Genomic DNA, 18,100 nt, shown 5'->3' with positions numbered 1-18,100 from the left:
TGGGCTTAAACTTTAAGACTTTTAAGGAATTAAAAATCACCAAGAATTTTCAAGAACCCACATTTACAGCAGATATTCATCTCAGTGCATTTCCTAATAACTAATTTACAGGTAACAGAGCCAGCCTGGGCAGCAGTATGGTAATATTGAAAGCTATTGCCAATCACACGCTTATCATGCACTGAATAAGATGATATAATCTTTAACATACATACAAGATTTAATAACTAATCACTGTGTGGCCCAGCCAATAAACATTACATTTGAACAGTAATTTCTTCTACCCTTATTAGATTTTTAACCTATCAAGAGTGATCCATTGGCTCAGTTGCATTAGTGATTCCTGCATCTTGACTATCCATCTCCTCAAGCTCCTCAACAGAATTTCCCTTTTGTGCTTTAGACCTCGCAGGGAATGCTGTTCCCACAGAATTCACCACGTTACCATCAGTTGACAGGGTATTCAAGTGTTCAGTACCACCCGGCGGCGCAGCAAACGATTCGGGTAAGCCGGCCTGAAAGCTCCCAGTTTTAGCAGTTGCACTCACCCCCTCTACTTTCCTTTGAGATAGATCAACTGATGCTGACTGCTCTGCATTCTGATCCCGCAAATGTCTATCCATTGAAGCCTGAATAGAAGAGACCATTTCCTGCAACTTCTTTCTCTGCGCCTCGATCAAAGTGGGGTCAAGCTGCCTGCTGTCTCTCATTGTCACCACTCCCGGCGCAATTCGGATAAGCTCACTGTTAGCAGAAGCAGCTGTGAATACAGAAGGCTCAATTCTAGCAGAAGGACTGAAGTCCGTTTCTGTGCTATGCTTTCTTAAAAGTGGTGTTTCCCTGGCTCTTTGATCGTGCTGTTGACTACCAGATGCAGTTCCTAGGGAATGGCCCTTTCCTTGAAAGGCAGTGACGTTATGCAGTTGTTCAGATTTCTTCTTCACTACTCCACCACTACCCAGCTTCAGCATTCCATGTGAGGGACTTGCTTCCCTGCTTCTCGAAGTAGCTTCCGCTCGCGCTTGGCTTAAGGCGTCTTTAACCAGCTCTTCCACGTCGGGCCCGACAGGGAAGTGCCCGGCAGCATCCACACACAGCTCTAATCGGTCTTCTGCTGCGTTGTACACAAAGTTTTTACCAGGCAGATGTGGAAAAGTACAGTGCTTGCCATCAGCCAAACCTATAGAGACAGAAGAAGTTATTCAAAGCGCTAGCATAGTTCCAGGCATGCTCTGAACTCACAGTAGTTTAAACCTGTTGCATCGAGTATGTAAAAATCAACGTGCTGAGACTTGCTGCTGTGTGAGAAAAACAGTTGGATGCCAGGACAGCAATCACAGCACATCCCTAAGATGCAGCTGCCCTCTATGGTGATCTAATGAGGAGACAGGACTGGAGTACTACTAGACAGAATAAACACCACGCTGGAACTTGAAGTTCTAACACAAGGGAAGTTAAAGAAATAGTATATGTCTCCAGTACCACAAAGTCAGCCAAACCCCATCACTAACACCACCCAGCCCTGCCCCAAAGCCACACAAAACCAAGCACCTAAACCTTGACCAACCACAGAAAACTGCCAAAGAGCACATCTCAGATCACTGTCTATCTGGAGAAGGACTGTTTAAGACACATACTAGTGAGCATTGTAGTTGCATTTCAGGGTGCACCACTGCTGCTAAGCCTGAGGAATTTCAAATTTGCTATTTGTCTTCTCAGAGAGGAAGTGTTGCTAGACAAACAAAAGTGTTTCAAGCTTACTACGCTTAGTAGTCCTGGAGATTATAACTGTTAACTTTTAAACAGAAACATGAGGCATAATATTTTTGATCTGATGTTGGTCTCATTGTCCCAGTCAGAATTTGACCCATCTGCTAAAATTGAGCGCTCACCAAATAAATTTAACATCTGAAGCTGCTGTGTCAAAAATTGGCAGCATTTCATTTTCCAGTTTATCACCATAAAATACTAACACTTTCAACCCTGTCCCATGCAGGTTGTAGTAAAAGCAGGAAGGTATCAGTGATGGTGACTGTCTGTGAGTTAAAAAGCTATCTGCAGCTGAAAACTTTGCTGCAATAACTCTCTTCTTTTTGGTTCTACCAGCTATGAAGGGAGAGCTACACTAAACCCCCCACTGTTTATTTTAAAATTGCTAGACATAAGTAAATCAGTGGGATTTCCCCCTCATATTCCTTTACAATGCTTCAAGAAAAACACCAGGAATTACACAGAAGGGAAGAAACACAACAAGCAAATCCTATTTCTATGTTATCAAATACAATGCAGTCAAAACAAGCGTTCTGAGCATCAATGAAAAAGGTCATTCGAATCATTTGAAACATTATTAAACTGTGGTCAGCTGCTTCATCAGTATAAACAACCTCCACAGCTGCCAATTCACACACTTCTGCCATAGCACAGAACCTACTGATGAGATTTTATTTCGAGAGCTTCAGACACACAGCTCTCTTCTCTACATATCCACAGGAACCAAAAATCAAACAGCCAAAACATGCAGAGAGCAAAATTGAGCCCTAAACACCTATCCATCTAACTGAGCCTGAAGAGAGTATTTTAACTGTGGAATTTACCAGTTCCACCTTCATTCACAGAAGAGCTGTAAGAGGTTCTGTGACAGACCAAAACCACCTCTGAAACGGCAATTCTGAAGTCTCAAAATCAGATCTTAAAAAAGATCTACAGAACCAAATTTCCATGGATTTACAGCACCTCAGCTTGATCAAAAGCTTTCTTCCAAGTGTCCACAATGGTTGCATTATTACAGTAACTAAAACATCACAAATAGGTAAGGAGTTTAAGTGGAAAAAAGACCGCTGCACATTGTAATTGTTTAATGTGGAAATTTAGTAGCCCATAAAATGTAAAAGCCATACAAATATGTTAGTGCTGAAAGACTAGTTCCACCTACCCAGGCTGTGTAAAATACCCACAGACAAAGAAATGCAGTAATGTCCTAAACCATGGTATCCCCCACAGCCTTAGTGAGTACAACTCACATGGTCAGGTGGCAAAAGTGACTTCTAGGTCAGGCATTTTCTGTGAGGTAATGACCATCTGGGTTAAAATCCCTTGGATTCATTTCAGGTTCTCAACTCTGCCTAGTCATTAACTGGTCCAAAATGACCTGTGCATCAGGCACTGTTTAAGCTAATTCACTTGCCACAAACAACACAGCAGTCTTTGCTGTACAAGCACAGTAAAACAAAGAAAATTAAAAGGAAACAGATCTGCTGTATCACAGAATCACAGAGCGTTGGGAGTTGGAAGGGATCTCAAAAGACCATCTAGTCCAACCCCTCTGCCAGAGCAGGATCACCTAGACTAAATCACACAGGAACTCTAAGAGTGTTGCATGGTATTTCTACCACCCAGGCTACAGGCATTGAGTATACCACCTGTTTCAATTACTGCAAACAGAACAGAAATTATGTGGCAAAATACCTGTTTCCAGAAAAAAAGGTTGATAAAACTTCCTAAGAAGAAGCAAGAATGCAGCTAAGGAATCTTTATGCATAGATGAAACCTTAAGAGCTAAACCATGAATGCAAAGACTCCAGTAAGAAGGTAAACTTTAAATGAGAGAAAATAACCAAATAATACTTTCTCCTCTAAAGAAACAGATATTATTTGTAGGTAGAATTTGTAAAGCCATCTAAAAATCAACTATACTCTTAACTTCTTGCTCGGTTATTCTGCACATAGTCCGAGTTGCAACACTTATCAGTGCAAGAAGAGGATGCTACTGAATAACAATCTTAGGAATACAAAAGACAAATGTAACCAACCATTTAAAACACTCAGTGCCCCAGTACAAAATGTCTACTAAGAAGCACACTAAAAAGATGAACTGTTTATCCAGTAAGTGTTTTAGAGTATAACAGGAACAGGTCCTATGATCTTCTCCCTGTTTGGTCTTTCTGGGAAAGAAAACCAAACAAACCAAAACCAGTTTGACTTGTTGACGTTTTTTGTACAATTCAGGAAGTTTAAATGGAGATGTATGGTCATAGAGAAAATTTCAGAAGAGATTTAAGTTGAATGAACTACTTAGCCTTAAATTCCCTAGTCATAGGCTCTCTGAGGGACCCTGATGATCTTTAAGGTCCCTTCTAGCCCTAACCATTCTATGATTCTACCCTGGTCTAGTGAGAGGTGACCCTGCCCATGGCAGGGGGATTAGAACTTGATGATCTTTAAGGTCCCTTCCAACCCTAACCAGCCTGTGATTCTGTGATTCTATAAGGAGTTCTACAATATTTTGAACATGAAAACGTACCATGGTAATAAAATAAAAATGTTCTTATGCTTACAAGTGACTCAACACCAATTTGCAATTTTAAAGATTTGAAAACAGAGGGAGGAAGGAATAAACACAAACCCAAAATACCTGTGGTTTTCTTCATTATGCTGTAGAACACTCCACCTGGCTGAAACAACTGAGGAAGCTCCTTTGCATAAGACCAAACATCTTCTCCTGTAAAAATCAAATACAGTCATTAAAATTAAACAGCTGTATTTTAATATTAGAGACAATGGCTGAAAATGTAACTCCTTGAATTAAAAGCTAAATCCTCATTCTTTTCTATGCAATTAAGAAGTTGCATTTTTATTGCAAATTTACAGAACAGGAGGCCAGGCCATAGAGAAACTTTCAGGGAAACAGACTACATCCTGTAGTCAAATATCCTACAGGTTCCCAAATTTTATTTGATCCAAGCTGCAGCTCCTGGTTCTTTGACAGGCCCTACACATGAATCTCCATTCCCCTCCTACCCACGTCTTCAACATAAAACTAGAAATGACTAAACACACTTCCAAAATCCAAGCACATACCCATGCCCATTGAAACCTCAATGTTGTATCCCTACACCTTTCCAAAAATCAGATGTCAATTTCACAGCTGCCATACAGCAGGTTTCATACTGTAGCTGCGATAGAAACATCCACACAGGCAGCTGCATCTGTCCCCTGCTTTTCCTGGGAGTCAGAAACAAACCACCATCCACCAGAGCCCCCCAGTGCCGTGTAAAAATTTTTTACTGAAAGAGTTGTCAGGGCCTGGAACAGGCTGCCCAGGGAAGGGGTTGAGTCACCTTCCCTGGATGTGTTTTAAAAAGGGGTAGATGAGGTACTTAGGGATCTGGTTTAGCTTAGGACTGGAACAGTTGGGCTTGATGATCTTTAAAGGTCTTTTCCAACCTTGTGATTCTGTGATGACAGAGTATCAGTGACCTAACAGCACCTGCTCAATCAGCTCAGACCTGTGTTTTTATCTGCTCCCTTCTCCTCATTTTGCAAACCACTCACCTGCTCCAGCGACGCGTGACGAAGCTGTCAGAGTACTGCAGGCACAAAGTACCGAGAAACGCTATTCTGGGGCAGGAATAACTACTGTGCATACATGTTTTCAGAAAAAAAGGCTTGCTATCAAGCATTCAGGGAACAGACCAAGGTACTTCAAATAGAAACTGCACCCTTCTCAATAATCCTGTCTCTCCGTTCTCTATTAAAATTGGAAAATGTAAATGATCAGCTAAAGTTAACTGGATGCACTTACTGCTTGGAACAGAGAAAGCTGGAATGTGCGAGGCTGTAAATTATTGCCCAACAATATTTCTTTGCTGGCTGTTAAGAGCAAAATAGAAGTAAAGAGTTATCTCTAATAGCTTCCACATACTAGACACAGGGCACACCTGAATCCCTCCTTGAATTTCTTCACTGCATCCTTTACTCCACAGGGTGGCTGGGGCTACGCTCTTATCCCACCCACCTCAGGTGAAAAACAGCTTCAAACCTGTCACAGTGTCACTCTGCTGTATTACACTTTGAAACCCTTCAAGTCACTCTTTGCCTTTTCTGTTTCTCTTCCCGGAGAGGCACAGGACTCCATTCACTCCCCTGCTCATCTGTCCCCCCACCAGAAGGGTCCTGTCCCTCACCTCTCCATTCCAGGTGTTATTCAAGTCCTCATTCTCTTAAAAAAGGTACAGTGCATCTCCATCATGTTTTGTCTCTAGACATTTTAAAGAGAGGAGACCTACATAATCTGATTTTTTTTAAAATTAATCCCCTCCAACCATGTATGCTTTGGTTCACTGCATTAATTCACACATCAAGCTCCCAGATTGGGCCTTCACCTCCCAGCAAGAACATCCAAGTAAAACCAACTACTGGTCTGTCTTACCCACCATGATCTACTGAAGAAAGAGGTTTTCTCTTTTGACTTTGTCCTGGTAATTCCTTTCTACTGACTCGCTAATAAATTTGGTCCCTTTCCAGCTCTTGCTGACCCACTAAAAAACAATTTAAAATACAACAAAATAAAAAAGGAGCAGTCTCATTTCCTCCCAACTATTGCCACCACTTTCTCCACTTGTTCAAACAGCTGCATGGAGGGAGGAGGATTACTTGGACAACAATCTCAGGTTTTCTTAGCTGCCACCCTTCATCCCTATTCTCATTTACATTTTGAAATACACATCCCTATAAACAACGGCTTCAGAGCATCACTGCTGTGGCTCTTCATTTCCCCCCCTCAAGCACCAGCAAGCTGAAGTCTTCCTGATGGCTTAAATGCTGCCCATGGGAATCAAAACAACCACTACACTGATAAGTAATAGAGTCATCAGTCTACTGAAGCCTGGAGTGGACAGTCAGCAGCCACACAGGGGCTGACTCCATCGTTTACTGCTGCATCCAGCAATCCATTCTGATTTGAAAGGCTCCCTTCCCTTCCACAAGGCAACTACCAGGCTTTCAGAAGCAGCATATTAGTGGCATTCTCCAAGGAGATTCCCTATTTGCTCTGGGCACAAGTATTCAAGCCTTGCAGAAGGTCTGCATCGCTGTGTAGATAGCCTTTTATGCAATTCTAACAAGGACTACATGCAGAAAAATACAGAAAGCAAGGCTCACAAAACAAAAGCATCCACCACTGAAAGAAACACAAACTAATGATGCTGTTTTGATAAAGAGATCTCAGATTGAAACACCAGAAAAACCCCACAATTACAACTGGACTTTCCCAGATCAGAGGAACTAGTAGTGTGTGTGATTCAGCCAAACTATGTTTGAGGTTTGCACATTTTTGTTGCTAGTTGGGTTTTACTGTTTGTTTTGGTTTTGTTTACCATGGCAGTAAGACATTTATAGGTCACAAGTTAATTTGGGTGGTGGTTTGTTAGAGTGAAAACTCCCTCAAGGCACTACGTTTATCAAAGAGATGATGCTTCTTGTACTGTTCCCACTCCAGCTCAGCCCCACAATACCTCAGCCTGGCAACAAGTGAAGACCATCCTGTCCATCACTGTGCCTCCCACACTGTTGAAAAAGAGCAGAAGCAGACTAACCTGCACCAGTGGAAGCCCAAGACCCTCACTTCATACAGCAAACAGGACACAGAGAAGTGCAAAACAAATCAGAAGTTCATTTGATAGATACAGGTTACAGGGAACTACAGCTGGCTTAAAACCAGGCTGTTTAATTTCAAGTAAAACCTGGTATCAATTAATACATTTAATTTAAACCTGGCTACTTCAATTTCTTGTGCACTGATAAATTCATCAATGCAAAAAAAAACAATTAAAATAGATGCCTACTTGGCTCACATATACCCATGCAGAAGCACTCTGGATACAATTAAATCTGCTTAAAAATATAATGCTTTAACTAAGTCAATGTAAAATTATAGTTCCTTTAGTGATTTCCCTATAGAAATCTGTATTTTTGATCTAGAAAAAAAAAAAAAAGAGATGAAAAGGCTTTACAAAAAATTATGCATAATACGTTAAGTGGTCCAGAAATTACAGTATCTGATTTCCCAGGGCTTATTTTTAAATTATGTGCAGAAAAACACAGTCTGAAATTTTAATAAGTTAACTAGCTGAGACCAGAAAAGAAAAATTTTAGTAATGAAACATGAAAGAAGCATCAAGGTCACTTACAGGAGACCCTGTACAAAAGAAGCTTTCAAGTATCCAAAGCGAAGTTACAGATGTCTGAAGGTGCAATTTCACTACAGGCATTGGGGAAATAAAAGAAGGAAATTGCATCTGGCCCAGCAAGCTATTTCAACAGCATGTCCCCCTTCTACACATTCTAATCTGACTGCATTAGGTGGCTGTTTTTAGCAGAACAAAGTTACAGCGAAAGCACGTGGGATAAACAGACTCTGAGAACTCTGCAGGGCTGGATTTTGGTGGTGCGGAAACGGAATTGAGAAACACTGAGGCTTCTCATCCCAAAAAGGCTGAAAATACCACCCTGAGGAACTGCCAACCCAGGAGTCTTAAGAAAGCGCAAGGACTTGGGAGGTTTCTGAAGAGTTTGTTTCCCCCCTGAAAATAGAATTTTAAAAAATCCCAATTGTAAATAATCACCTGTCTAGATTTTGTTCCGTAAGGAAAAGGAATTTTCCCTTAAAGGAAAATCCTCAAAGGATTTTTTGCTTAAAGGAAAATGAATCCCTGCTGAGAAAAGTGATTATACAGAAATAGAATCTTATTCAGCTGCTGCATAATTTGTTATAACCGGTTGGTTTATCATTCGCTGCCACTCTGACTTCTGTTAGTAATGCAAAATGGATGCAGTCAGAAGAGGGTGAGGTAAATTCTATTCTAACCTGTGCTTCAAAAGCAGAATCCCACAGCAGTGAGAGAGTGTCAAGGACAAAAAGCGATTCCTGAATACAAGGTGAACTCACAGTTTATGGGTAAGTACCTGTAGAAAAAATACACCCCCCTAATTCTGAAGTAACTGAGATACATTTAAAGCACATCAGAGGTTTTTGGTAAGCCAGTAACTACACTTTCAACAGTTATTCCTGAAAACAGGAAAGCATCTCAAAATTAAGACAGCTTCCCAACCAAACTTTTCCCTGCACTTTGGAACTGCTGTGCAAGTGTCAGTGTGACAAGGTGGCTAGTGATTCAGCAAGCTAGCTTGCAAGAGGCATGGGAGTAAACAATCAGGCTTGGAAAAGAATCAAAGTTCTGCTCGATGAACTTCTGACATCCCACTCTGTGATTATGTAATTGTTTCATTTCATCACATGCTTCAGCCACACCAAATCCCTCCAGCAAAAGAGAAGGCTCCCACAAATAAAAATACCTGTAAATATTACTATTCAACTGGTTCACAGAACTAAGTATGTGATAATTACTGCTGTGCTTCCTGCCAGTAAGCAGCAACAACTGTGAAACCTGATGAAGAAACTACACAAAGGTCCAAGTCTCCTGAGTCCAAATATGAAAATATAAACCACAGGCACTTGAGAAAAGTCCTTTCATCTTGAATTATTGCTAGTCAGATTTACATGACTCACAATTTATAAGCATAGCTTTGCAATCCAATGTCCACCTTCAGGTTTCAAACCTGTGTTCAGATTCTTTCAGTTTCTCCTCTGCTTGCATTCTGACATCATGACTTTCACAGCCCTTTAAAAGCACCAGATCTTCACTTGAAATTAGCACCTTAGCTAAAGAGAGGAGGTTGTGTTGATTTGCTTAAACCAACACAACTCCCTGTTGGGAGAAATGCCAGGGCTTCAGCCTTACTGCAAAGGTGAGAATTTGGTCCTCAAACTTCCAATGAGCACACATTCAGCACCCCCTTCTCACCCCTGCTCTGAATTTATTTCCTGAAACCTGAGGGAGATGTAGGAAAACAGGGAGTTTGTAGCTTACACACACACACAAGATGTGTGCCTAATGAGAGACAGGAAAAACAGAGACAGACAGCAGAGGAAACGCAACAACTTGCCACTAGGCAGTGATTTTTTGGGGAGGGCTTTATAGCAAAGAGAGAACTTGTGACTTTTAAAAATGTATATACAACACAGCGAATCACTGACAGCATGCTAAGTGTTCTTCTAATAGAGGAATAAAGGAATTAACCTTCTCCATGGTTACAGAAAAGGGAAAAAAAAAAGTATGTAGCTGCAGTTTGTAAAATGTTATTTTCTACTTAGAACCACGATTTTAGAGTATAACTTGAAGTCAGCCTTACCCATTAGTGTTGCCAGAAGACAGAGCGAATACATCTCCTTATCCTCTTGCAGCTCCTTGGATGAAATTTTACTAGTCACAGCCACGTCTTCGTGCTTCACGGCATGGGCTGAGTGTGCTGAGGCAGGCTGCCTGCTCTCCTCCTTACCTTTCAGGATTTCTATCACAATCCTGTCCCCGTGCTGCAAAGGGACGGGCTCGTTTTCCATGCCTGCTTTGGGAGGCAGCAGCTCCTTGGGAGGAAAGCCATAGCGAATACACTGCAAATAGGGAGGGATATTAAACTCCCTCGCTATGCTTTCCTGTAGTTCCACAAAGGTGGTAGTGCACTTCAGGGTAATCATTGCCTGCCTCCCATCATTCGTGGTTATTCGGATTTTCTTCTCTTTTGCAGAGGTTGGAGAATAGGGGGTTTTTGTTGGCGTGGCAGGTGCAGACGATGGCCCCTCGCGAACAGCACCAGGAGCAGTCCTAGGTTGGCCTTTATGCTCTTGTTTCAATTTCTCACTTTTCCGTTTCTGCATTAGGGAAGCCTGGTCTGCAATGTTCTGCTGAATAGTTCTTTCAGCTTTGCTCATATTCAGCTCTTCCTTGTGCAAGGTTTTTGTCTTCTGTCCCGTCAAAATGATTTTGGTTGGAAGCTGGGACTCTAAGTCATGCTGTACATCGTCAGCTCTTTGGGCGTGAGCACCATCGATATTTACAGGAGTATAATCATCAGGGTTCTTTTTGGCAGTTTGGTGCAATATTGTGTTGACAACTTTCTGAACAAGAATCTCACTACCGAACTCCCCAGGGAAGTGCTTGGTAACGAGTTTCATGGCGACATCATACACGTTGCTGTTCAGGGATGTGTCACTTTCATACTGGAACCAGTAGACAGTCTCTCTCACCACTCTTCCACTCCACTCTAGAGTAATAGGAAAAGCTTCAGGGAGATTATCATATTCTTTACCTTCCCAGTAGTGCTTGAATCCACAGCCACATTTGCCACCAGTAGACCTAGTATTAGTTCTGTCTCCATCCAAATACGAAACAGATCCATCTTGTCTGACACGACGCACTAAGCTACCGTGACACCAGTTACAAGAAGTCAAACTACTCAGACTATAGTCTGGTACCAACACATCCTTTGCAGGACTGTAAGAACACACCAAGCCGTTCAGGGGAAAGCTGTAATTTTTGTCAGGCCTTAGTTGGCCATGGGTATTTTTTGCCAGCTTATAGAGTTTTCCCCCAGGCATCAGCCACTCTAGAGGAACATGGTGCTCAGAAAGGGCCCCACACAAGAGGCACCTGTGAAGGCGGTTGTCCATCACTGCTTTTTTGGCAGCTGCAGTGACTTCTTCAGGCTGGACTCCAATCACACCAGTCCTTCTGTAAAAATACTGATGTACATCAGCTACGAGACTGGGATGGATACCATGTTTACGCACAAAAACCTCCTCCATTGCAGCAACGAGCCTCATCAAGTACTTATCTTGCAAACTTCTGTCCCCTCCAATAACACAACTACCATCTTCCTCTAAGTTGATGTACATTTGGATGAGGTATTGAGGAACTCCCCAGGCTTTAGGAAGTAGCTTCCTAGGTAGTTTAGGTAAAGCAGCACCTTTTATTCCAACTAGTGGAATATAATGGTTACGTCCTGAGCTACTCCATGCAATGCAGATTGGCTTGTTCAACAGGCCATCTCTCCCCATGCATTTTTCTAGAGGTACCAGACCAGGGAGGAACGTTGCTGAATAATCACCAGAGCTTCGCATTCCGCTTAATGAGTCTAACAGGATGATAGGGCGGTGGAGCACATTGGCCAGACCAAAGATGTGAATATTCCTAAGGCCCATTGGCACACCTTCCGGAGGAACAAACAAAGGGTCACATTCATTGATAATGTCCTCCCACTCCGCTACATCAATAAAGTCATGGAAAAGGGCCTTGTAGTGACTCAGATTCTGCTCAAAGTGCTTCTTTAGGTTCTCTCGCAGAGCATGCCAGAACAGTTCCCTGCCGACCAGAGCCCGCGAGACCGCATGGACCAGGCAGTGGCCATCTCCATCCACGTGGACAGGAATGAGGCACTCCTGACTGTTGTTGGCCTTCTTGATGTCTTCCAGGGTGTCGTGCAGGTAGATGAGGCTGCCAGAGCGGTCCTTCCCATAACCGATGGTTTCAATGTGCTCCGGCTCAATGAGGAAGGCGCGGTCACCCAAGAGGGAGCAGTCAAAGATGTCTCCCTGGTTCATCTCCGTGAGGAGCTTGGCTTTGCCAGTTTGCTTATCCATACCGTAGCGGGCCAGGATGGGGGCCAGGAGCTTGCAGTGGTAGTTGGACAGGCCCATGACTTTGACGGGCTCGGTGTTCCTGCGGGGCGGGCCGGCGCCGCTGACGCCCAGCAGCGCGTTCCGCAGCAGGTTGTGCAGCACCAGGTCGGGGTCCGTCACCTCCTCCACGGCCAGCAGCTGCCGCTGCTCGTGGCGCTGCCCGCAGTCCGTGCACTCGATGCTGCCGCCGCTCTGCGGCCCGTGGGCCGGGAAGAAGAGCCGCGCCTGGCATTTGGGGTCCGGGCAGGTACCCGAGAAGATGCGGCGGTCCCGTTTCTTTGAAGCGGCCGGAGGCGGCGGCTGCGGCTGCTGCTGAGGAGACGGCGGCGGCGGCGGCGGCGGCTGTTGCTGCTGCTGAGGCTGGGACATCGCTCCGCGCTGGCCGGGCTTCACCCCCACCCGCGCTCCTCCGCCCTCACAGACTCATCCCCTGCGCCCCGGCTAACGACCGGCGCCTGACAGATGCCGCCGCCGGTGCCGTCCGCCAACCGCCCATCCACCGAACGCCCTCCCGCCGCTGCCGCCGCCGCCTCTCCTCGCCCCCACCCCCGCCTTCCCCCCCACCTCCTGGGCAAACACGGAAGCCGCCGGCGCCGCCGCTTACAGCCTCTTCGCTGCCTTAGCTGTTGCCCGCAACGCAACGGCCTCTCGCACTTCCACGCGGATAGCGCAGGCGCGGCGCCGCGGGGGCGCTCGGGAGCGGTAGTCTCCTCCGCCGGGAGGGCCCAGCACAGGGAAAGGAGCGGGGAGCGCCCAAAGACCACAGGGACCGTGATGCCAGGCGGCAGAGGGAGGGAGGGGGCGGGGCGAGCCGGGCCGGGCCGGCTGCGCCGCCCGCGGGGTTCCTGGGAAATGTAGTCGTCTGCTGGGTGGGCCGCGGAGGAGGGGAGCCGAGAGGGACACACTTCAGGCGCTTCGCAGGCGCTTGTTGCGCGCCGTGCCATAGGGTGTGGGGCAAAGGCAGACCGCTGTGTTTAAGGTGCCCGCCCCCCACCCTATATATTGCTCTTCTGTGTCGGTCCTTCCTCCCCTCGCCCCGCCTGCTTACCACCCCCCCCACCCACACCCACCCACCCCCCCACAGTCACCCCGCACACTGAAGCCAGGCTCCCTCCCCTGACACTAGACAGGCTCTCAGGGAAGGCGGCTGTTCACGCTGCCTGAATCCGAGGGGCTCGGTGCCGCTGCCGGGCCTTGTCTCCTGGCTTTAGTCCCCATATTCTCAAGGCACCACCTGGCCAAGCTCCAACAGGTTGCAGCCGGCGAGGGTCTGGCAGGCACAGGCATGGCGGCTGGGCCCAGCCTGCGCCACACCGATGTTGCCCAGGGAGGGTCTGAGTGCCCGAGGGTGATACCCGAGGGCTTCCTGGGCATGAAGGTTTTCAAACAGCTTGGCTCTGGCTCCAGGCGTTTGCCTGCATGAGTCAATGTAGCCAGGCCTGGCTGACACCAGGCTGGTGTCAGTGGCATTGCTGTGCCTGCCCTTTGAAGTCCCTGGGCTTTCTGGAGCTCGACATACCCTTGTGGGGTTTCACGTCCCAAGGAGCTACATCAGGCTGCTTCTCTGGGAGGTGAGCTATCTAAACCGAGGTGTTCCCCAGCTGCTGGCTGCTGATAGCACCGAAACAAGACAGGAGGAGACGTGAGAGCAAGTTGTTAGCAGAAGTGATCCCTCCTGCTGGTGCTACATAAGGAGATAATGAGGGAATGGAGCTGGCGCTTACGTTATCTCCAGTGGCCATCTGAAATGATACTTCACAAAAATGAAAGGGAATAATGTTCACAGGTTTCAACGTAATTACAGCGGGCGAGCAGCATATTCATGTGGAGGGCTCAAGGAGAGTTACTGACAGTACAGAGTGTTCTTTAAGTTCTCTGGAAGCTATTTCATACAGATTTATCCTATAACTAAGGAAAACAGAAGATGAACTTCTGGAGGACGAGGTGCCACCTCGTCTGTTGTCCCAGTTCCACCGAACAACACCCCAGTGGTTACATCCCAATGCCTCACCTACTCTATAGTCACCCAAACGATTTAGAATTAGAATAAAAATTCTAGAGATCGTATTGTGCTTGTACTTTCCATGTTTCAGTTTCATTAATCCATTAAAAGTAATTTATGCAGCTGACATTTCAATTATAATTGATTAATACAGAAAAAAAAAATCTGTTTGTGTGCTTTATCACAGGCTTAAGGAAAGAAGTGGCCCCAGGCCTGGCCCAGCAGCACAGCGAGCACTTCACCTGCCAGTGACAGCAGCAGAGCTGTGCGTGCTCATTCCCTCTTGGTTATAGGAATTTGTCAAGCATAGAAAATACGTGCATATGTGTAAATGTATGCATTCCACAGCATAATCTTTTATCTCATCTGTGAAAATCTAGGACAGATTTGAAGAGGGAAAAGGTGAAAATTATGAGACACATTTTCATTCTTGCCTGCTGCTAATCCTTTTTTCTGTGTGTGACAGTAAGGTAGCGGCATCACCAGCTCCATCATCCTGTCAATGTGCCCTGTGCTTGGGGATAAATCAGCAGCCTGTGCCCATTCATCCCTTAGTTTTCCCTTCATAAGTAGCCGGGACGCAGTAAAAATGCAAATAGGAAAGCCTCTGTCCTCTGTGAAACTCTGTGGCAGCTATTGAGAATGGGCACCATTCAGGGCATCGGATGGTGACAATCCTGTGCTAACCCGGCCTGCGTTTTGAAGGAAGGTCAAAGAACTTTTCTGTAACACAGCTGGCCCCTGGAGCAACCCATTTCTTCGCATACGGGAAGCAGACACTCCTGTCATTGTTTAATAGCACTTTGTAGTAAATAATAGGTAGCACCCTGGTGAAATAATTCGTTTTTACTGTCGAAGCCGATGGAAATTTTGATGTTTTGTTTCTCTATCTGGATGTTCTTATGAAAGCACTTGATAAACTATGACAGTAAAGTCAAAAGCATTTCTGCACCCTATTCCGCACATTAATGTCACTGATAAATGATATCCAGTAAGGGAATCTATCTTTTACCTTGGCTTGACCTTAATTAACATGAAAGTTTTTGATGAATAACATTTGTAAGCATTCCAGCTATGTACAGACTTATCATCATGACTGATTGCCTGAGCGATTTCTGCAACAACAAACTTTCATAGCAGAAGCTTTGATAAAAATCACGATTCTCTGGCAAGCTAATAATTTATGCAAATTAAATGTGTGTTTGTTTATAAGCTTTACACACTGTATTTGGCAAAGAGGATGAAATAGTTCTGTGTTCTATCACTGAATATGGGTCATGCAAGTCACCGAACCTTTATGCAGCCTTCAAGGGAAGTTCAGGAACTACAGTGTCTGCCTGGTTAGCAGAAGCCCTGCAGGAGTGCAGGAGAGAGCCCGGCCAGAGATCATGGCAGTAGCCACGCTATTTCCACAGGCAGTGCAAACAGCAACATCACAGGCAGGGAAGTGGGATTACTTTCAAATCTACCACATACTTGAAAATCAGACTGATGACAAAGTTGAACCTATTTATAATGGGTCAGAAGAGTGATTAATTGTCAGCAACAGGATATACCTGACCCCGTGCTACTTTGTTGATAAGAACTGAGCGCTGCCAGGCAAAGTACCAGGCATTCACTTCAGGCCCAGGATGCAAGATCTAAAATTTGAAGTTTGATCTTCATCCTTTGCTATTCCCTCTCTTTGCCTCTCACCCTCAGGAAATGGGTCATTCCCAGGGGAGAGCAATTATTTCTCCCAGGGACTTGTTTCTTTGGAAGAGCAACGGCAGAAGTTTCCAGCTACACAGAAACAAAAGGCTTGTGCAGCGTGCCAAAACCAGGTTGTGATTAACTAGCAGATGCTGTATTTTGTCAAGAAGCAAAAATTATGATCAGCCTTCAGCTACAGCTCAGCGTGCGCTCCATACTGTGCAGTATGGAAGAGGGACAGCTAAAAGGCTGATGGTATATTCACTGAACCTCTGGCAGAGCCCGTGGTGCCCAGCCTGCAAGACTAGCAGTTTTGCCTGACCTGGCCCTAAAAAACACTCAACATTTCAGCCTTACACCTGAAAAAGAGGAGAGGAAAAACACCTGTGTGAGCTAGAGGGAAGATGGCAATATCATCACAACTCACAATGCATGGAACTTTTTCTAGTTAGATATGACACCCAACTGTTTAAAAAACACAGGTAGGGCCCAGACTGGATAATACCTGTGACATCATAAGTACCATTAGCAGTTCCAGTTATCTACAAGGAGCCAACAACAGTATGCCCTTCACAGCACAGAGCAGCTTCGGGTTTCATGCAGCAGGGGCTCTTCCATGTATACTTCTTGTTAAACCAGTTCTGCTCTTGCTTCCAAACTGCTGCTGAACTGTGTGTCTTTTGTGGCCCTTCACGTGAGCAGACGTTACTGAAGCCCGAGCACTAGCCACCAGGCTTACTGTGGTGTGATGAAGGGTGTTGGTCACAGGCCTCAGAGGCAGTGTGCAGCCCAGCAGAGTGTTCTGGAAGGACAGGAATCACCACCAAGCAACTTCAGTTCATCTTTCATAAACCTTTGGGTTAATTAATAGTTGTCGGTGGTTAGAGAACAGCATCTGGCTTATTTTGAGGACCTGGACTGGTAACTCTTGTCCTGGATACGTCCGACTGAGTAACTTCTATTTCTCTCTTCTGTTGCTTTCCAGAATTCTCCAAAAGGAAAAACCGTTTTCCTTCAGTGCTTTCCCAGAGTCAGAGCTTGAACTGCTGCCATTGCAACGGGTCCTGCGTTGCACGCCACTGACAGGCGCACGTTGTTAACAGCGATGTCATTCCTACACGCCAGACCAAATTTGGGCCCCGCCAAATGCAGCTGGTACGTGTGTTAGTGAAGCATAAGCACGTCAGGAAAGCAACGTGAAAAGGGAAGCACTGGGCACAGGTTCTAATACCAACTGCAACTACCCAAATAACCCACCCACGGGCTTTGCTGCTGCAGAGCCAATGTTCCCAGTGTTTGGTCAGGTACAGCCTCGTCCGGTAAGAACAGCTCTACAGCTGACTCCCATTCAGGGACAACCTCAGCATCCAAGACAAGCTGCTCAATGGGCATGCTGTTGTGGCTTGGGTTTTTTTACCTATTCTTTCCTTTTTATTTCCTGGCTCAAAATCTGGTTCTGAGGCCCTAACTTGCAAGCAAATTAAATTGATTTCATATGCAAACTCCTCTGCAAAATTAAGGGCCTGCGTTTTTTATTCTGAATATCTCTTTGAGAGTTGATGCCAGCACAACTGGCAAACAAAATGGATTCATCAGGACCGTCAGTGACCAGCAGCAACTGTCAATAGAAAATCAATCTTTAGGGCAGTAGACCATTAAAAAAGAGGGGAATGTAAGTGTCGTTAGCTTAGATGTGTAATCTGATTACATGGGAGTCTCAATGGCAATTACCACGAATATTTATCTGCTTTCCATAGTGCTCTGTCAAATACAAATTGAAGGAATGGTACAATCCCATTACACTAAAAGACAAATGCCCCAAAATAAAATAGGTTGAGCAACTAACACACTCACTGCCTTATTGATTTGCATGTTCGCAGCGTATGCACAGGCATTGATCTCGGCAGCTGTTAAAGGTTTACTTAAATCTATATGACATTCGTGTGTATTTAAGCATCCCAATTTACTGCCTGGTCCTTAGTGAGACTGTCTCTGCAAACACCCAGTTTAGTAGAGAAGAATAAACAGCCATTCCCAGTACAGACGTCAAGGAT

The 18,100-nt window shown here is 45.1% G+C and overlaps 1 protein-coding gene across 1 annotated transcript; it reads right to left on the bottom strand.

Annotated features, from left to right (window-relative positions):
• Positions 1-244: 244 nt before the first annotated feature.
• Positions 245-12,721, bottom strand: VCPIP1 (valosin containing protein interacting protein 1; the record flags this gene model as incomplete). The annotated part of the gene is made up of 3 exons (XM_084260583.1): positions 245-1,180; positions 4,412-4,498; positions 10,030-12,721. The coding sequence occupies 3 exons, from the start codon at positions 12,719-12,721 to the stop codon at positions 306-308; spliced, it is 3,654 nt and encodes a 1,217-aa protein (XP_084116709.1). The 3' UTR covers positions 245-305.
• Between the last annotated feature and the right edge of the window lie 5,379 nt (positions 12,722-18,100).

This window comes from Gallinula chloropus (assembly GCF_964237585.1).
Source record: "Gallinula chloropus genome assembly, chromosome: 2".
Lineage (NCBI taxonomy): Eukaryota > Metazoa > Chordata > Aves > Gruiformes > Rallidae > Gallinula > Gallinula chloropus.
The sequence above is the reverse complement of the archived record's forward strand: the minus strand, read 5'-3'. Positions and strand labels throughout refer to the sequence as shown.